This window comes from Ursus americanus, chromosome 7 (genome assembly GCF_024610735.1).
Source record: "Ursus americanus isolate L20-20 chromosome 7, mUrsAme1.1.p, whole genome shotgun sequence".
Classification (NCBI taxonomy): Eukaryota; Metazoa; Chordata; class Mammalia; order Carnivora; family Ursidae; genus Ursus; species Ursus americanus.
Window position 1 is genome coordinate 62,047,727 of NC_142133.1, and position 20,745 is coordinate 62,068,471.

Below are 20,745 nucleotides of genomic sequence, written 5' to 3' on the forward strand. Positions count from 1 at the left end.
CTGCTGTCCAATGTCGGAGAAATTACTGCCTGAATACCCAGTTTATGCATTCCTCTGCTAATAGACATTTTGGGTTGTTTCCACCTTTTTACTATTGTGAATAGTGTTGCTGTGAACATTACTGTGTAAGTTTGAGTACCTGCTTCCAATTCTTTGGGGTCCATACAAATGAGTGGAATGGTGGGCTCACATGGCGGTTCAGTGTTTGACTTATAGGACGCCCCCCCCCCAGGCTGATGTGGCCCTGCAGGATATGTTAGGGGGCCTTGCTTTCCTCAGATAGCCTTAATGAACCTTTCCGCCCCAGGGCCTCAGAGGCCATCACAGAAGCCCTCTCTGAAAAATGCTCTCACTCCTACATCCCTGGCCAGCCTCACCTGCAGCTCAGAGAAACCTTCACCTCCTCCTTCCTGCATGTGAGTGCTGCTTGTAGCCCAGGCTTCTGTTCCCATTTGGCTCCAAGATAGAGCTCATCTTCCCAGGCTGAGCTCCCAGTCCCCACCACTGTCTGACCTAAAGCTTTGGTAGCAGAGGACTGGTCGGACAGACCCGGGTCTGTGGTCCGACTCTGCCCCTTGCAGGGGCCACAGCAGCCTCCGTGGGGTGCAGAGACTTTTACTAGGCCCTGATTCCTGTTGATGGAACATTCCCCTGAGACATCCCCTTCAGGACAGGGATGTGGGCGTGTGTCAGCCTGTGTTAACACGTGTCTTTGTATGTGTCTTGTCTCAGAGTAAAACGTGATTTGTCTTGTGAGTGGAAGTGGAAATTTTAAGCTGTAATTGGAGTTTGGGATTTTCAAAAATAGAAAGAAATAAGAAAGAGCTGGGCTTGGGCTGTCAGAAGCCGTCCTCAGCTGGTCTCGTCCACATGGAACCCTCTCGATGTCCCGTTTCTTCCCTTCGGTTACGCGACGATACTTGAAACAAGCACCAGGTTGGTTTTAATTTTTTTAACAGAGGCTCTTCCCACCGCTCCTTATCTACATATTTCTTTAGTTGGAAAAAAGATTTTGAGAAATTTCAATCCCTGTAGCATTTGGTAAATTTATATAAATAATGGCTTACATATGCTTCAAAGCCTTTCACACGCCTCCCTCCTTTGTTCCATCCAAAAGCCCTGTGAGGAAGGCACGGTAGTTTTGCAAATAATAATTTGTCTTTGCTTTATAGATGAAGAGACAGTTCCTCAGTGTGTGCTGGTGTGTTCAAGGTGGCATGTATTCTAGGTGGCAGAACCAGAACAAGAACCCATGTCTCTTGTCACCTCCTTGAGGACCCCTCCTTCTCCTGCACCCCTCCCCCCAGGCTGCCATCGAAAGCCTCTGTCACCTGTCCCCCACTTCCCTAGACTGTGAGGCCTTACTCCCTTGTACTCACCACAATTCCTAAACTATAAGAGGTGCTTGGTAAAGCTGGTTGACCAAATGAGTGAATGATCTCTCTAGGAGGTTTTTTGCTTTTTTTTTAAATTTTTATTATTTTTTTTAGAGGGATGGGAGTGGCAGAGGGAGTGGGAGAGAGAGAATCTTAAGCAGCCTCCACACCCAGGGCAGAGCCTGACGTGGAGCTTGATCTCACAACCCTGAGATCATGACCTGAGCCGAAATCAAGAGTTGGACGCTTAACCAAGTGAGACACCCAAGTGGCCATCTTTTGGAGTTTTTTGAGGGCCCGTTCACAATGTGGTTTTAATTATATGCGTGGGTGGAGAAAGGAAAGGTATCCCGCAGGGACAATTGATGCCCATTGGCTGGTACATTCAGCCTCTGTCGTTGCTGGGCTTCTGTCCATGGGGCAGGGCTGGGGCCTGGGCTCGGATTTGTGTTGGGGAGGAGGGTAAAAGGGGTGCAGTCCTGGGTCTGTCAGGGGTTCGTCCAGCTGCCTGATTAAGCCTACCTGTGGGCCTAGCCTTAAAGACCAGCCTCCCGGAGCACAGAAGCAGGGACATGTGGTGGGTCTGGGTGTCTTTATGGAGAGTTCCTCTATCCCTGAACCCGTAGGAGGAGAGGCCATCTTTCGCAGCAGTAAGGGACCCACCTGCTTTGCTGCCAGCCATTGAAATGGTGTCCTCAGAGGGAGTTAATCGACAGCCTCTTTAGCCAACACCGATGCATTGCCTGCTGCCCAGCAGGCTGTGGGTTGGGGGGGAGGTCAACACAGCTGGAGCAGTTCCTGACCCCCTAGGTAACTCAGAGAGCTTTGTGTTGTGGCTTCAAGGCTCATGTATGAAATCTTAGGCAGCTGCTTTTAAGGTCACGGCCCCACACAGCATTTAGCCCCAAACGTCCCTCATCACCTCTCTGGGCTCCATGACTCAAGCAGACACCACACATAAGCTGTGACCGGAATAAAAAAAAGGCAGGAGCCCTCAGAACTTATAGGGAGAGGGTACCAGAGCCGGCACACCCTGGAGGCAGGTCCATGGGTGGCTTCTGGGGAAGGCTGCGGCCAAGGTAAGCAACCAACATTTTAGTTGGCATTTCATTTTCCAAATATTAAGGAGAAATTAAAAAACCAGGATTGCGGTGGTCCTCGAGACCACCCTCAGGTTCAGTCATTCACTGGAAGGGCCTGGAACTTAGCAAAGCTGTTATATTCATGATTGCTGTTTAGTAGAGCAGGTGGGTACCGGTGAAAATCCTCAGTGGGAAAGGTGCATAGAGTTCCAGGCACAAGCTTCCAGGGGACCTCCCAGTGGGGTTGTACAGACAGCATTTCCTTCTCCCAACAGCAATGTAGAACGACACATACAGATCATTGAGAAACGGGGGAGCCCACCCGGGCCTTGGCGTCTGGGCTTTCTGTTGGGGGTCCGTCCCATAGCCATGGCTGACCCCTCATGGTCTCCGTGCTCCTCCAGAGGTCAGATCGAGCTGGCACCACACAGCCCAAGGGCCTTACCCTAAGTCACAGTGTTAGCATAGACTGTCTGGTATATCCCAAGGCTCCCAGGTAAACACTCTTAGAGGCAGGACATTTGGATGGCTTAGAAGTGACTGCCCAGAAGCCGGGCAAGGGCCACGCATATCTGTGGGCAGGGTGAATCCTTTACTGCACAGGGGTCTTCGTAAGGACTTAGCAAAGCTACAGAGACCCCAAAACTCAACAAGCAAAAGCAAAATGAGAGCTTTGTCAGACTCACAGAAGAAGTTCAGTCTGAACTTCTGAGAACATGTCAGAATTCAAGTCATGGGAACGTCTTCGGGGTTGTATGGGTAGGTATTGGTGTGGATGGCTGGGCTTGCCCATGCTGTGTGCACGCACGTGTGCACACACACACATACACACACACACACACACACACACAGACGCAGGATGACAGTGGCCAAGAAGCGCCTGGAGAGCTGAGGCAGCTGGGCAGGTGCCGTGTTGACCGCGGTAGAAGCATCTGTGCATGTCCCAGAGGTAGGAGCAATGCATTGAAAATGAGCGTTTCTTTCCACACGGGCCACTCGGCTTCCGAGGTACCTTGTCACTGTCAGGATGAGTCACACGTGGAAGCTGAGGGCCAGATGAAGTCTGTGAACATAAAAGCAGGCACCTGGTGAGTCTGAGCTTAAAAGAAGAAGACAGCCTCATTTGGGAGAGAGATTGAACCGGGAAATGAAACGGCTGCAGGGAGAAGCAGAGGCTCGTGCCCATGCTGGCTGGGGGGGGGGGGGGGGAGGAGTACACCGAGGACTACAAAAGTGGCCCTGCCTGATTTGCGCACACCTGCTGGTGCTCCCAGGCTGCCTGATTCCCACTTGGCTGCGGAGTGGCCTTCCCACTGCCCCCAGGCCCTCCTCCTGCAAGTCAGGTACAGGGTGTTCACCCAGAGCAGGGAAGACTTTGAAAATCTTTGCATTGCCTTGACAGCCCCCAGCACTGGTGAATATGTCTTGCATATTTTGAAAACGTTTCCTGGGTGGCTTTGATGCCTGTGGACAGGGTGGCCTGCAGGATGCAGCAAGTAAGGGAGCTGGAGAAGGAGACACAGGCCCTTTGTGGAAGGTCTTGAATGCCAAGCTGAGGAGTGTGAACCTTGTCTTCCAGGGAGCTCAGGGTTTTCGCGGCTCAGCTGCAGAGTGAGATTTTCCTATTGGAATGACAATGTCCCCGGCCACCAAAGGGAAGAGGGTGAGAGAAGGTTAGGAGTCCACCGCGGTTTGCCAGGAGTGAGGGGAAAGGAGAGGCACGACACGCTCAGAAGAGCAGTTTCGGAGTTAGAATCGGCAGGACTGATCTGGGCGATGCGCGGAGGCGAAGCTGCTTTTGCTGGGGTGGCAGAGGGCTACGCGATGGTTCTGTTAGCAGAAATAGGCAACCGAGGGAAAGGAGCATGCTTGGGGAGAAGATGATGAAGCCATCACTGAAATCCCGTGTGAAATCCACATGGAAGGGGTCAGTGGCCTCATGGGCCCAAGTCTGGGAGCAAGGGGGGTAAGTCCGGGCTGGAGGCACAGATTGGTGAGGATCGCGGGTGACATCTGAAGGTAGGAGTCTCCGGAGATGCTGTTCATTGCTTGCCCGGAAACAGTGGCATCGAATGAAAATATTTGGGAATTTCAAGCTGCTCTTCCTGTGGATATGTAGCTTTGCCTCATGCGACTGCTGGCTGAGGTCACCTTCCCGGCTGCCTGTGGCCTCTGCCTCCCAAGAGCCCACGGGAAGGACCTCCGGAGCCCCCTTCTTCCTGCCTTCCCCTTTCTCAGTGTTCTCACTCTCCAGCCACCCCTGCTGTGTCCCCACCATGCTCAGATGGCCGTTGGGTCTGTGAAAGCCCCCCAGGAGCCAGAAAAAGGCTCATAGCATTTTAGGCACTGGAACTCGAGAGGTCATAGCATCCAGTGCTCCGTTTCATAGATGAGAAAATTGAGATCCTGAAATGGAAGTGCTTGGTCAGGGCCACAAACCCAGCCTGGCGTTACCAGGCTGAGGCCCTCCCCAGCCCGCTGACTCCTGGCCTGGCTCCTTGACGCCACTGACTGAGCCCGGAGTCTGCTGTCTTACAGGACTACACGCGGGTGGTGTGCCCGGTGATTGATATCATCAGCTTGGACAACTTCAACTACATCGAGTCCGCCACGGAACTCAGAGGGGGTGAGTGGGACCAACGCCTTCTCCCCAGTGAGGACTCACTGCTCCCCCCGGTCGGCACTTTCTGGGGGAGAATGGGGAGACGTCTGCTAGTGGTTTGTCTGGAGCGTCCAGCCCTGTGTCCTGTAATGTCAGTAGCTCTGGTGTGGCCTTACCACCGAGACTCTGAGTGGAATGGCCAGGGGAGCATGTGGGACACATTCAGACCCCAGAGCTCAGGCTCCGACATGGGCTCGCTCTGGGACCTGAGAATAGGAGGGAAGTCAAGGACCTCCCGGCTAGGTGGGGCCTGACCTGTTCTAGCATCTCAGCAGTGGACACCACACGCTCTCTGAGTCCCACCATGGTTCTGCTCAGGGCCTAGTGCTGGTCCCCCAAGACTGATTTGAGGTGATTCAGCTCCATAAAAACCTGCTCCTACCTTTCCTAAGGCTCCTGGCCAAGGGCCACACCCATAACCGTCCATCCTGTCCCCGTTGGACTCTGTTGAACCTGACTCTATCGTCTGCCCTTTATCCCCTAACTCTGCCCAGCAGAGAAGACTCAGAGAGGCGACAGGAGGTAGAAAGAAACTCTGAGAGGGAAATCCGATGGCCTTCTTGCTGATCAGCCTGAATGAGACCTGCTGTCTCCAGGCTCAGCTTCCCCGGATGTGTTCTAGAACACAGCTTCTAGAAAAGGGATGTGTCGTGCAAATCAACTGAGTGGGTGTTGTGTTCTAGGGTTTGACTGGAGCCTCCACTTCCAATGGGAGCAACTCACCCCAGAGCAGAAGGCTCGGCGTCTGGACCCTGCTGAGCCCATTAGGTAAGTGAGGCCAGCGGTGGGTAGGCAGATCCGTCACCACTGGGTCCTTCCCACTGCCACATGGTATAGGACACATTCCACATTAGAGGCTCAAAAGACTGGGCAGAGACCAAGAGAACCCTTTGCCAGGCCAGCCCCACTTTGCCCTTACTTGAGGAGTTTCTGTCTTCAAGGAGACTTCTCCTAAGGGGACAGAGGCCTGAGAAGACGTGCACTGAGGTGTTGTGCAGTGTGGTCCTCCCACACGCGTGCCACCACGTACTTACACTTCCCATGAAACGTTGGAGGGTCCCAGAGGGTCCTGCTTGAGCCTCTGACGGGGGAAAGATGGTCCCTTCGGGCCAGAGCAGAACCACTAGGTCTTGGATGTCAGGATTCAGCCCAGGAAGGTCAGGTCAGCACTGCTGGGAGTGGGGCCTGAGATGGAGGCCTGGCCACTGCTACTTAGTAACAAACATGCCTGCTCTGTCCTGTGTGAGAACATGATGGTCACAGGGACTCTGGGCTCTTTTGCAGACCTGTAGATGCTTTGTCCTGGTCTGCATTCTCCCTTCATGTGGGAGACTCCCAACACGCGGTGGCAAGATGGCCGCCTGGGGCTCGGGGCCTCTCTGGGGGCCCAGGGTAGACTAGAGCGTCGTGTCTGCGTGGTGGGGGAGTCTGTGTTCTCAGCTTGGCGGGTGTGGTCTGGATGTTCCTACCTGAGACCAGCACACCTGCCCCAGACCTGCTGGGGATCTCCACGCTGACACTTGTCTGCCTTGGGTGGGGTGTTAGGGGGTAAGAAATGCTTGGAGAAGTACAGAAAAGGTCACTGGGGTGCAGTCTCTCTGGCCAGTGACAGGGACGCCCGGATCCTTCATGGACATCTCTGTGTCTCTGGACCTGCCACGTAGTAAACGTTGGGTCATTTGCACTAAATAAACTTAAGTCAGACGGAGAAGCAAAGAGCTAGGAAGAGCCGAATGCTGACACTCCCGACAGATGTGTGTGGTCAGGAGAACTCTGCGGGGACCAGTGTCTCACCCACCTGCCGGCCCCTACCCCCTGCTCCAGCCTTCACCAGCTAGAGTGACGCCGAAAGGGAGTTGGAGCCGGACGGCGTGCCGGCTAACACCTGTATTTCTGAACCTTCTTACCACACCGAGCACCGTGCAGCACACGCGGCTTCTCAGTTACTCCCCGGGGCGGCCCCTGGTGTGCCAGTGGACCAAGTCAGGGGCAAGGGCGGCGGTGCTGGGGCAGCTGCCTCAAGGTTTTTCCCTTCTCAGTCCTAGTGGTGGGGTTCTCAGGGCAGGTTCTGTTCTTGTGGGAATCTCTCTCTCATCAGAGAACCAGCGTCTCCCAGGATTAGGTCAGTTCTCAGGAAAGGCGTTGGGAGACCTGGTTTCTTGACCTGCTGTCCGCCAACTAACTGACATGGGAGAAAACTCCCTTTGCCCTGTGGACCCACTGGATAAAGGGACCAGGTCCCTGTGGGCTCATCCACCTCTCCCTGCTGTTGATCCTTCTAGAATACGAGTCCCTGTGCTCACCATTATCTGGCTGGACTCTGCTGTCCTCGCCTGCCTTCCTTTCCAAGTGGCTTCTCTGGAATCTCTCTCAGCAGCCAGAGGCAGGGGAGGTGGGGGCGGGACCCCAAGGAAGAAAACGAAGTTGAGGGTGTGTTAGTTTGCTGGGGCACCTGCAGCGACATGCACACAGGGAGTGGCTTATCGACAGAAATGTATCGTCTCGCAGCTCTGGAGGCTGGAAGTCCACAATCGGTGTCGGCAGGTTGTTTCCTTCCGAGGATGCTGCCAGCCTCTCTCCTTGGCTTTTCTTTTCTTTTCTTTTCTTTTCTTTTCTTTTCTTTTCTTTTCTTTTCTTTTCTTTTCTTTTCTTTCTTTTCCTTTCCTTTCCTTTCCTTTCCTTTCCTTTCCTTTCCTTTCCTTTCTTCCTTTCAAGAATTATTTATTTATTTTAGAGAGAGTGCATGAGCGTGGGGAAGGGGCGGGGGGGGGGGGGAAGCAGATTCCCTGATGAGCAGGGAGCCCGACAGAGAGCTTGATCTCAAGACCCTGAGATCACGATCTGAGCCGAAACCAAGAGTCAGATGCTTAACCAACGGAGCCACCCAGGTGCCCCTCTCCTTGGCTTTCAGATGGCCGTCTTCTCCGTGTCTCTTCCCATTATGGGCTCTCTATGCACGTCTGTCTCTCTGGCTCAGCGTCTCATTTTTATAAGGACACTGGTCACATGGGATTGGGGTCCACCTAATGACCTCATTTTAACTTGATTACCTCTATAGAGACTCTCTCCCCAAATAAGGTCACAATCTGAGGTACTGGGGGTTAGGACCCCAATATATTATTTTAGGGTGACATAACCCCTCACAGAGGGGTAAAGAGAGAAGAAAAGGGAGAGAGACCGATCTCAAGAAATGGATGTGCCGTTAACGGGTGCTGCCTCAATCCGTCTCCTCTGCCTGGTCAGCGGCCCACCGCCTGGGTCCCAACAGCGGAGCCCGGGCCTGTGGGAGAGGCCAGTGGAGGATCCCCAGGCCGTCAGAACAGCAGGCTTCTGAGCAACTCCCAGCCCCCCACAGAAGGCATGCTGATGAGTAAATTAGCCTGTCTGCGAGGTCAGGAGACTTAAAATCAAAAGGAAAAACCTTGGAGCATGTTCTTGTTTGCGGTAACACACTGGCCCTCCTAAAGAGGAAAAGCAGTGGGGAGAGCAGAGCGTGGGGCTCTGCACGGCCAAGGCAGATGAATGGGCTGGTGAGCTCTCCTCCCTCTCTCATAAGTTCCTCTTTTCCTTCTGAATGCGTAGGACTCCCATCATCGCTGGAGGGCTCTTCGTGATGGACAAATCCTGGTTCGATTACCTGGGCAAATATGACACGGACATGGACATCTGGGGTGGGGAGAATTTCGGTGAGTCACTGTCTCTGCGTCCTGGGGCTGGTGGCACCTGTGTCCTGGGACCACATGCACCTGGGATGGGGGCCTGGGACAGGGGCAGTAAGTCACTCCTTGGGGGCAAGGCCAGGTGGGGCACGAGAGGAGTATTTGCCGGGACGCTGGAGGTAATAAGGCATTTCTCCATGGGGAAAGCCTCTCCGGGGAAGACCGTCAGGCTCTAGTTGACATGCAAAAGCCAGGAAGACTAAGCAGGCTGTGTTCTAATACCTCCTTCCCCCACGGGGGCTGGGAGCAGGGAAAGGAAGGAACCTTGGCCGTGCCCAGATGGGGCTGGGAGTTTGACAGACCCAGCTGTACGGATTTTCACAACACCCCCATGTCACACTTTGAACACACGAAGCGGCTGCAGGGTCACTCAGGGTTAAGAGCTCCATGGGCAGGTCCCAGACTGCTCTCTCTCCTGGTATACACCGTGGCCAGACGTGTTTGCAGTTTGGGAACCTGTGACCTCTTCCACCCTCACCCCTTTCTCTTTCACTAAAAGATAAGGGCCAGACGCTCCCAGGCTTCTGGAATGACTACCCCAGACCCTCTTCATTAACCCGGCGCTGAGTGCTGTGTACACGGACGTTTACCAAATATTACAGGGGTCACCGTCAATCCTCTTCATCCCCAAGCTCTTTCTACCTCCAAATCCCCAAGTTTAGTGCTCCCAGCTCAAGCCTGCCTCAGGCAGGGATTTGGCTGTTTTGTTCCCAGCCGTCTCTGGTGCTTTGAATAGTGCCCCCGTGAAGGAGGCTTCCCTAACTACTTGTTCAATAAAGCACTGGAGAAGAGCAAGAGGCTGGCGTGTCACCGGGAGCGTTCGGCACGAGTCCCCACGCGGTGGCACGGCCCCGAGAATGGATGACCCGTGGGGCTTGTCTGGGCGTTGAGCAGTAATCCCATGCATTGTCCTCTGCCATTGTTTTCTCCTGTCTCTGCCTCCAGAGTGTTTTATGGCTTTCTTCCTCAGTCACTAAGAGTTATTTTCCAGAAATTTATGGCTGCCCGCCTGACCCACAGCATCTGTTCTCCCAAACTGGGCAGTGTAGAGAAATCCATCAGACAAGTACAGTTCTTGCCATTCGGGGGCCGGACTGGAAGCTCAGCAAACAAGCAGAAAACCCCAAATCCCCAAACCAAACTGATTCCCCTTCCTGGCACCCAGTCCTGGAACAGAATGGGGAAATCTGGTACGGCTTTGAGATCAGCGCTGCCTGTATGGGCCCAGGAGAACTTGCGACCAGGTAGGGCCTTGTCATTCTCAGTAGGGACAAGATTGCTCTCTTTCTGAGCAGAGCCCGTGGGACATCCTGCCTCTTATGATCCTTAGTGATGTGCTCTGGCCTTTCCTCCCATGGTCAAGTGAATCCTTTCTGCAGCACTTTGGATAGACAGCAGTCATCTCTCTCTGCTTCGGTGCCGTTTATGACAATGGCATTCACTGCTTCACCGTTCTGCACATCGTGCTGCTGCGAATTTTTGTGTTGCGTTGTTAGAAATTCCTTCCAGGTTGAAGGCCATCTTGCTCTAGCCTCTGTCTGTCGGGGCTTATGCTGCCCCCCTCAACCTTACAAAGTGGATGTGATCCTTCCTCCACGTGGTGGTCACATTGGGATTTAGGCAGCATGTTATTTTTAATGACGGCCACATTCTGGTCCAACCTACCAGTCCCTTCTGTTGATGGCAGTGTTGACACACATCTCTGCTCCTATCAAGCAGCAGTCTCAGCTAGCTGCTTCCCAGTCGTTCGACACTCACAAGTGCTGATTTGGGTGGGAAAGGAGGGAGGGGCTTCTGAGGAGGTGTGGGAGAGGCATTTTACAGTCCATTGCAAAATTTTTTAAACAGAAAAAGCACTGCAGACAGTTACCCCAGAAGACACTGTTTTCTCCCATCCTGACATTCTGTTATGTTACAGCCAGCTCCCAGCACTTTGAAAGCCATTTCTGGATTTTTTGTTTGTTTGTTTAGTATTTTATATGCCAGAAGATGCAGTGCTTTTCCAATGGTACATAGATCACGTGGAGCGGTCCAGCTCTGTAGGTGAGCTTAGGTAGGCACCTGAGGACATGAGGTGGGGATTTGGAAGAGCCCATCAAGATGGGGTGATGATTAAGGGTTTGGTGGGGTTGGGGAGCACTGCTTCACCTTCAGAGGAGAAACGATACTGATGGAAGGAATTCTTGCTCGCTCCAGGGGGTGGCAGGGGACCCTCCCCACTTCCCAGCTCACCGTGTCCTGAGAGCCACACCCCCAGCGTCGTTCACGTCCACCCCTCTCTCCATCCCCAGGACTATTCTGTTCCCCTGAAAGCCAGCCTCCCAGTGAGCCAGAGAGCACTGTCTGAAATGCAGCTCTCTCCCACTTCCTAGACCAGGCAGCCATGTGCTCTATTCCATAGGGAGTATGGGAAGTGAAGGACATCCCTTGGCATTTTCAGTTGTATGGCCCCAGGTGACCATGGTGGGCCTGTGGCTAGTCCTTGTTCAGCAGCTGGGGGCCTGGGTGCAGCGTGATTGTCCCAGATGGCATGAGGTACAGTGTTGTAGACCACTAAGGTGATCTCTACTCAAATCCATGCGTTCATTGAAAAAGAGTGAGAGAGCTTCTAGGCCCAGGAGGTCCTGAGAACCTAAAGATCGTGAAAAGGAAGGGCCTCTATTGGTGCATTTATATGTGTGGACATAGGGTTAACAGGAGCCTCCCAAGTGCCCACCGCTGCCCACTCCACTTCCCCCATCCTGATTCGGCCAAAGGTACAGTGGGTCCTGCTGCTGTGTGTACAATGTGTGTTCGTACACGGTACGTGTGGCTCCGTGCAAGCTAGGATCCTTGCGTTCAGCGGAGCCTGTGTCTCAAGCCCCTTCACCTTTGTTCAGAAACCAGACTATAACATGAAATTGGAACCTCGGTGGGTCTGGCTGAGCAATGGTGTATGAATAGCTGTGGTTTGGCTTCCAGTGAGAAAGCGTCCCCTTTCCCGGCCAGCAGTCGCGGGCTTGGCAGGTAGACGCTGGGCTGGTGGAGGGCGGGGATGGGGGGCCCACAGGGCCCTGGTAAGACGACCAGCGGGTTGGAGGGGAGACAGGAGGAAACAAGTGAGGATGGTGGGTGGGGAGGGCAATTTGCCCTCAAGTGTGAATCTGACGTCTAAAGAAAGTAAGATCGCGGTGCCCCCATTGAGGATGGAATAATTACCGGTCTCCCTGCCTGGAATTCAAAGTGGATTAGGGCCTGCGTGACATTCATCACCGGGGAGATTGTGCCGGCGCTGACTCAGCGAGAACCCCCTACTGATTCCCTACATGGTCTCTTTGCTCCATCCCCCTCACTTAAGAAAGTGATGACTTGGCAGGAGCCACAGGCGTGCAAAGCGGAGGGTCCGGGCGGTGCCTGGAAGGCCCTCTGCCCCTCACCTCCCCGCACCGCACTTGTGATGCATAAGCCCCTGCCGCACGGCGCCTCTGGATTACGAGACTTTCCCAGGAGTCAGTACATCCCCACGAGGACAGTCATCCTGACGTCAGTGGTATAGACGAGGGCAGGGCAACTCCGTGCCCGGCTGTTACATATCCCACACGGTATACCTGTGAACGCTCACGCTCACCTGCACACTCCAGGCTGCAGCACCCAGACCGCCCAGGTCGGGCCCAGGTCTCCGATCACCCCTGTTACAACACTCAGGACCCTGGAGCACAGAAGCTGTTCCCGCATCTCAGGCTGCAGGCCCTTGGGGAGGCATCGACAGGACTGCAGGGGTGCGAAGGCGGACATTTGTCAGGAATGGATCGAGGTGCAGGGTGGTGGCTGGTCATAGAGGAGCCTCTCCTGTTGGCCACTAAAAGCCTTGAAGTCAGTGTCTTTGCACCCGCAGTGGCGTTGGCCGGTGGTGGCCGTTGAGGGCTAAGGGGAGGCGGAGGTGGGACAAGGGCTGAGTTCTGGAGTGGGGAGATGGGTGTCAGCCCCTGGGCACCCGCTGGCAGGTGTCAGGTCAACACCGCTGAAGGACATCTGTGACCCGGAGCAGGGTTGTTAGGATGAGTAATAGGCTACCGCCTAAGGGAGGAGGACCGAACAGAGCGCAGCCCAGGGGTAGATGAAGAGGCCATTTTCCTCCCATGGCTCATGTTTGCAGAATTGAAATAGTGGCAGTTTTCCTGCACCGATGCAGGAAAATGGGGAGGAGGGGGGCTGATTTGCAGGTGGGGGAGAGGAGGCAGGCTGCAGCGGGCTAGGACGGGTGGCAGGGAGCCGAAGATGCACCCTATCTACCAGTGTGCAGCACTCCCCAGCAGAGCATCACACGGCCCCTGGAAGCCCTGCGAGCCAGTACTGGAGCCAGGACAGAGCCGGGGCTGGGGGCATGAAAGGGAGCCCTCAGCGTCAAGTGAACCATGCGGTCAGCTGAGGAAACAGTGTCAGGGAGACCCTGTAAAGACAGAGCCTTGGGGTGGAAGACTGCGGGAGACCAGAAGGAAGGGGCAGGTGACTGCTTTCCAAGGTGGGGACCTGTGCCTGCTGTGGTAGGAGGCAGGACTCAGAGACAGAGGGAAGGGAGATGCTGGATAGGGGAGCACAGAGAAAGAAACAGGTTGCTGGGGTAGGAGGGGTGGGGGAGGGGGAGGCAGAGTTTGCAGGGATTCGCGTTGCAAATGAGGAGGGACATATGTCTTATTTGAATACATGGAAAGGAAGAGACCATAGCCAAAACGTATGCGTATTTTGGGAAGAGGGCTGGCACAAAATTTGTAGGTTATATCTAGTAAACCAGATCTCCATCTCTAGTTTTGAAAGATGAGATGGTTTTCCTTTTTGGGAACTGGAGCAGACCGTATTTTGAGATCCTGGGGAGGAAATGAGTGGAGCACAGTAGACTTTTGGAGCGCACTTCTAAGGAAGATGTCCGGAGACGAAAATCACACATGCAGGAACAGCCCCACCGGCTGACCCCTGCGGCCCCTCAGTGCACTCACTGCGACGTGGAGAGGTGGATGGTGGCAGTCAGCTAAAAGCTCACTCCCTGCTCCGTGTCCCCGCCACAAACACTGGGCTGGGGGCACATGAGCCCAAAAGCGCCCCAGCCAAACGCCACATTGCTATGTATCGGGGGCTTGATGGAAAGTCAAAATCTCAAATGTTAGGTCCATCAATTTCAAGTGGCTTCGGTGGCAGAAGGAGGAAGCTGGAAGCGGGCACAGGAGGGCAGTGCTAAGGGGGTCCGTGTTCCAGAGACTGGCTTTAGGGGCATCTGATAACAATTGTGGCTCATCTTTCCATCCTACTTAAGTTTGCCCCGTATTCTCAAAATTCTGTTTCATTTGATATGGACGGCAGTCCTGTGGAGTAGAACCTCAGTGAGGTGAAGGAGGGTTCCCCAGGGACACGGCTCGGGGGCTGTTGCAGACTCGGGGCTCTTCCCGTCTCCCTCCCTCCGTGTTCTTGCCATCGTTTGGAAGCAATCTGGAAAAGTCCTTTCTTTATCCTAGTACAGACGTTGCCCTCCCCATCCCCGAGCTTCCTGGGAATGAGCTGTAGCCCATTCGGGGCAGCACCTGGATAGGCAGAAGGGCAGGTGTAGAGAAGGTCGCAGCAGTGGGGCTGGTGTCCAGGGTGCCTTGCCTGCAGCTCAAGCACATGGGGCAGGAGGCAGTAGGGGGTAGGGAAAGTCTGGCTGAGGACAGGTGAGCTAGAGAGCAGGTGAGGATCTCGATGAAGACATTGTGTCCAGGCACCTGCTTGGACAGCTGGAAAGGGAGGAGTCAGCAAGAAGTGGAGGGACAGAGAGAGGACCCAGGGTGAAGGAACTCAAGGAGGTAGCACCCAAGGTGCTGAAGGGTGCAGGGCATGTATATGGTAGGAAGGCACCAGAATATTCACATCCCCCTTCCCTGCTCCTGGACCCCAGCCTGTTCCACATGTACCTCTTCTCCTCCCCCCCCGCCCCCACCCACTGCCAGCAGGAGCAGTCACCCAGGGTCATGGATTTCCCCTGAGCCAGCCTGCCCTCCTCATATTTGAGCTTGACTGCAGAATCACGAACCAGGCAGGAATTCCGAAATTGGAAGCTGGCATTTCCCACCAGTGGGGTGTACGGGGGAACCTGCCCTGGGTGCAGTCAATAAGGAGGTGCACTGTCTGTAGAGAAGTTAAAAGCAGTCCCAGCACTGCCTAACAGTCACTCAGCAGTTCCAAACTGCAGCGGTGATAAGATACTCCCCTCCACCACCTTGGTGTGCTGCTGCTTCCTTCCGGGGCAGAAGCACTGCCTCAAGCCGACCAGGATACGGCCCCAGGGGAGAGGTGCGCACTCCAGCCTAATCCCTGCTGCCTCTGCGGACTCCTCTCCTCCTGCAGCTGCAGCAGCCAACCGGGAAGAAATGGGCATGCATGCAAAATCCCCGCCCTGGGGAGCGACCCAGCAACACCGTAGAGGCTTCCAGCATTTTCTGTACCTACTCTCAGTTACTGCCCAGACGTCTCCCCCCAGGCCACAACTCCAGCTCCCTTACAGAGTGGCAGAATTGCGGTCGGGGTGTTGGGAGGTGCTCTGCGGGACGTCTCGTCCCAGGTGCTTGCTGGGAATCCTGCCCAGGGGTGTTGGCACCCCGTCAGAGTGTGAACCTCACTACCTTCATGACAGCCCCTTCTATCTGGGCCTTGACTGTCAGGAAATTCTCCTGTATTCTTGAATGGAAAAGTCTTTCTCCTCGGTCCTGATTCTAACCCTCCGGGATCATACGAGCACATCTAATCCATCCACCATGTGTCCAGAAGCAACAGTCTGGGTCACCCCAAGGCTTCTCTTGTCCGGGCTAAAGCCCTGTAGCAGGGCCCTTCACCAGGCTGGTCCCCGAATGTGGCTCCCCATGAATGTGCTCCTCCGAGCCAGCCCGTTTGTTTCCATATTCACTGGCATCACCCTCCCAGCTGTGAGCGTCATTTGCAGAAGGGGAAATTGAGGTTGCCCAGCCAGCAGAGCACACAGTCTGACTGTGGAACCAGCTCTTAACCCCCAAGTCCTAGGCTGGACACAGAGGGTGGCGGCTGCTGACCACTTCCTTGGACCTGGTGCCCCGATGCTGCCATCCTGTGTCCCCTCCCCTCTGGAGGGCACAGAGCCGTGATGAGGGGGCACGCCTGTCTTGCAGAAATCTCCTTCAGAGTGTGGATGTGTGGCGGCAGCCTCGAGATTGTCCCCTGCAGCCGAGTGGGCCACGTCTTCCGCAAGAAACACCCGTATGTTTTCCCAGATGGAAATGCCAACACGTATATAAAGTAAGTGCGAGTCCCAGGGGCTCTGTGGGGGCAAGAGAAAGCCAAGGGCTTTCCTGGTGATGGCTCGTGGCTGTCCCTGGTTCTCTGGTTGGTTGCCTGAGTGTTCTGGATGCTTAGGAGTCACACGTCGCATGCCCTGGGACTCTGCCTAAGCAGGGGAGGTCAGACTGCCCCCCGCCCCCAGCATTAGGAGGAAGCCTGAAGCTCTTCTCCACTGCTGATGTCCCCACAGCTTGACAAGACCCACAAGTCACTGGGCAGCACTGTCCTGCAGGGCTTTGGGTGTTTGGGGTTGTTTGGGATGGGGGAAGAAGATGCTGTTTTTGCCTCCGAATTCTAGAAGATCCACTGCTCCCACTTTCAGGCTGGGTCACCAGGGGAAAGATCGCTGGAAGGATTTGAGAATGGGGATGGATGAGTGGCTACCGCTCACATGCCTGTCCCAGGGCCCTGCAGGTGCACAAAGTCCAGGCCAGGGCCAGCCCTGCGACCCTGGGTGTTTGCACCTCCTGCTGGAGGACAAGATGAAGATCCTGGGGTCTCAGTGAGCTGGTGGTGCCCACTTGCTTATTCCTGCTCCATCCCTTCATACACCTTCTCCTGTGATTCCTTTTCCTTCAGTGTTCTCTTCTGTTTTAGAAACATTTCATGTATATCCCTCTTTCCTCCAGCTTCTTCTCACCTTTTCCCTTATCCCCTTTGTCCCTTGTCATCTGACAGCTTCACTTACCCGTCTATCTCCTTTCCCTTTTTTCTTTTCTGTCATCTGGTCCATTTGGGGGAGGGAGGAGCTAAGCATTTCTTCATTTGAGTTGTCATTTTCCTCATTTGTCTTCTTCCATCCTCGGTTTTCACACGTATGAGCAGGTAAGGGTCATGTCCTGACACGAACGTCTCGGGGCTAGCATGGCTCTGAGCAGGGGGAAAGTTAACAACACATTTTGAAGAAACTGGGTGGGCGAAGGTGGGATGGTGAGAAACCCAGCGGGCACCAAAGGCAGGGCTGCCTCGGCCCTCGGGTTTCCAGGAGGAAACGGTGAGCCGGGGACACCTGGTGTGGGAAAGCGATGGGGCAGCAGCCCTGGGCTCCAGAACATTCACTGCCTTTGAGTCTGGGCCCTGGCCAGTGGGGTCAGTCAGGGGTTTTGAAAGGCGGCACAGGGGTCTCCTAAGCAGTATCCAGCTTGCTGATGGTTAGGCCCGGGCAAAGAGCCAACAAGGCGCTGGGAACTGCCTTCCCTGCGCCAAGCACAGGCTGCCGGTGGGTGACTGTCATTTCGGGTCCACCAGCGTGGAAGGGCTTGTCGTAGCCCTCCACGGAATGCCTCTGCTCCAGACAGAACCAGAAGTCTGCAGGCGCACGCCCTGTTTAGTGAGGCCCCAAGTTCACGGACGGGGGCCCTGGCGGGGGCTGCTCCTACACCGCCCCCTGGCATCTGCTTTCTGATGACCTCTCTCTTGCCCTGGGGCTCTTCCTGGTATGGCTGCCTCCTGCCTGCTGAATGGTGACCTACGTCCTCCATGTCTGTCTGTCTCTCTCTTTTCCTGAGAGAGTAAACACCTGGTGGAAAAGACTAGCGTGCTGGCCACATGGCCGACAGATGGCTTGATTACTTGATTCTTGACACCGGCAGCAGCGCTGGGACGCGGCGCGTGATTGGCTGTCCTGCCCGGAGCTGGGGCGCCAGCACTTCCCCTGCATAGAGGGGGCGCACCTGGAGTAGGAGCCTGGGGGCAGCGGGAGGCGAGCTGGCCACCACAGGCCCTGCCTCTGTCCTCTTGGTTTCCGACAACGCGGGCTTGTGTGGACTCTCCTGGCTCTTTTCTCCCTATTTTTTTGTGCCGCGTAAGTTCCGTTTCTGGCACCATTTTCCTGGTGTGTACCTTTTGGGGAAGGAGTTTTTCCTTCTACTAAAGTCCTGTGTCTTGGAGTAAAAAGGCCCTCTTGGAGAGTGGCTGGGCTCAGTACCCACAGAAGAAGGCCCCCAGCTGGGAAATGCTGCCTGCGTGTTGACCGCTCGGGGACACCGCGTGTCTCCCCAGGAACACCAAGCGGACCGCGGAGGTCTGGATGGACGAGTACAAGCAGTACTACTATGCGGCCCGGCCGTTCGCCCTGGAGAGGCCCTTCGGCAAGTAAGTGTTCCTTCTGGTGGCTTTGCGCCGAGGGTCAAGAGGAGCGCCAGCTCCTGCCTGCCTGTCCGCTTAGCCGCTCGCCCAGGCTGCGGCCGTCCTCCCTTTATGTCCCTTCGTGCTCCTGCCCTGTCCTGGGTGTGCGGGGTTTTCGGCAGCTCTTGTTGGATGACTGGCAACCTGGACCACCGCTCCAGGGTGTAGGTGTGCCTTGCACCATGGAGCCATGTTTCTAGCCTTTTACAGAAAGGTAGGGTGCGGGGCGTGACTCCCTTAGTCCCTCCAGGTCCGAGCTCCTCCTCCTCCTCGTTCTGAGTCACCCAAGCCCAAACCACCCTCCTTCTCGGAGGAGCAGTACCCTGCAGGAGTCCTCTAGAGCCGTGCTCCGGCTTCCTCAGGGTAGAAGAGGATAGGGAAGGAATTCTGTGCTGGATGCTGTAAAGGCTAGTCTGGGAGTGCTCCCCAGACTCTGAGAAATGGGTTTAATTGCCTCTATTTTACAGGACAGGAGATTGAGGGGTCTGCAGGTTAAGGTACTTGCCCTGATCACATCACGGTACTGGGGGGTTTGAGGCTCAAACCACACCACCTGATCCCAAAACCACATGCTGCGTTCTCCAACCCAGAGCTGATAAGAGCAAAATGGAAACTTCGTCTGTGTTAGCATCTGATTGTTTTGAGGGGCAACCAATGGCTTTTTGTCATGCTGATGTCCCTCAGTCAGACTAATGGTGAGCGGATGCATTTCTGCAGCCTACACGGACCTCATCGACCGCATCGGTTGAGCCGTCCCTGCTCAGGAGGATTAAATTAGACGCGGCCAAAATGGCTTGCATGTCTCGGAAATTATAAACCTGTCCTGTCCCCCCACCCCCGCCCAGTTCAGTTGCTCAGAACCTCACACGCCATTTGTCCTGAGTCCTCATCAAACTCCCGGCCCACTGACCGTGGCCATGCACCCCTGTTTCTTCACCTCCCTCCCTCCCCAGCTTGGGTTCCCCTCTCTTGCTTAGACAGGGCTTAAAAGCCATCATCCTCAGGTCTTTCAGCCTGTTGTGCATCTGTCAGTACCTCGGGCAATGTTTTCTCAACCCTGGATGACCACAACTTTGTGCCTTTCCCTCCCCTGTGCCCAGGCTGCTGAAGGTTCTGGAAAGTATCAGCCGGTGCCGCTAGCACACTGTGGCCATCAGTCTCAGGCAGGCCTGTCAGTCCTGCTGCCTTTCCCGGCCATCATTCTCCCCAGTCCCTGTTTAAACCTCTCCTGTCTCCCTGCCCCCCGAGTCCACGCGTCACTCAGGGCAGATGACACCTTCTGTTTTATAGCTGAGATAGATGGCATCGACTTCCCAAGACAAATCCACCTGGGAACTTCGCTCTGTCTTCCCCCTTCTTCTTTCATCTCCCAAGACAGGTGTGCCCCTGCTGTGTTAGACCAACCCTCCACCTGTACTCTGAGCCACCTTTCATCTGCATTCATTTGTAAATCAACATTTATCGAGCTCCCTCCGCCTGGATTCATCCTCTCCTGCCTCCTGGCTCAGGGCTTCTTAAACTTTAATGCGCACACGGATCTCCTGGGGCTCTTGTTAAAATGTGGTTGCTGATTCCGTAGGGTTGCAGTTCCAGTAAGCTGCCAGGTGGCGTGCTGCGGGTCTGAGGGCCTGTCCCGCCGAGCAGAGCTCCGGACCCAGCTTCCCAGACTAGCCTGCACGTTGCCCTAGCCAAGGGAGGTTCAGATGCTACTGGGGCTGCTCCCAGAGAGCTGATTGGGCCTGGGGTGTGGCCTGGGCTGGAGAATATTTAAAAAGCTTCCCCCCCCCAGGATTCTAATGTGCAGCTGGTGGGGGAACCACTGTTCTAGGGGACCCTGCCCTCCGCTTCCTCATCCCTGATCTATCTTTGCTAATGCACGGTCCCCATCAGCATTTAAACTGACTCAGGTCCTACATTTTAAAACTTAGAGGATTTAAAAAGGAAGAGGAGGAAAGAGAAGAAACTACAAAAATTTTTCAATCCAGTGTTGCTGGTCCCCTGCACCCCCATCTACTCCTTCAGGGCGGAGCATCCTGAAACACCTGTCTGTGTGCACTGTGGGGAGCTCGTGCCCTGCCTCTCCTGAGTGCTTTTGGACACCTCCCTGTCCCTGAGAGCCCCCTCCTGGCTCACCCTGACCCCCTCCTTGGGCCCTTTACGCTGCCGTCTCCCCCAGCCAGCCACCTGCCTGGCTCCCCCTGGCGCACCCCTGACCACCATGCCTGCTGTCTCTTGTGCTGCTGCTCAGGCTTCCCCTTCCTGGTCCCATCGCAGCCTCCCTTTTCTCCTTCCTGCCGTGGTTGGTGTGTGTGGTCTTCCCTGGGGTCCGTCATTGCCGCCGTCTTCGTGCTACGCGTTCCCCCCCTCCCAGCGTCAACCACCGCTTCTGTGCTGCTGACTCTTGGGTCTCTGCCCCCGCCCTGGACCTCTCGTTCTCAGCCACGGTCCCTTCCATCCCAGTA

General features: G+C 55.1%; 1 protein-coding gene across 3 annotated transcripts in view; it reads left to right on the forward strand.

Moving 5' to 3' along the window:
• The window catches only part of GALNT14 (polypeptide N-acetylgalactosaminyltransferase 14), a 202,144-nt gene that overhangs the window by 167,712 nt on the left and 13,687 nt on the right, over positions 1-20,745 (forward strand). For all 3 annotated transcript variants that reach the window (XM_087863747.1, XM_087863746.1, XM_045809137.2), the window contains exons 7-11: positions 4,997-5,084; positions 5,804-5,888; positions 8,703-8,806; positions 15,988-16,114; positions 18,158-18,250. In XM_087863747.1, the coding sequence (XP_087719873.1) occupies positions 4,997-5,084; positions 5,804-5,888; positions 8,703-8,806; positions 15,988-16,114; positions 18,158-18,250 (497 nt within the window). The remainder of the gene's footprint in view (positions 1-4,996; positions 5,085-5,803; positions 5,889-8,702; positions 8,807-15,987; positions 16,115-18,157; positions 18,251-20,745) is intronic.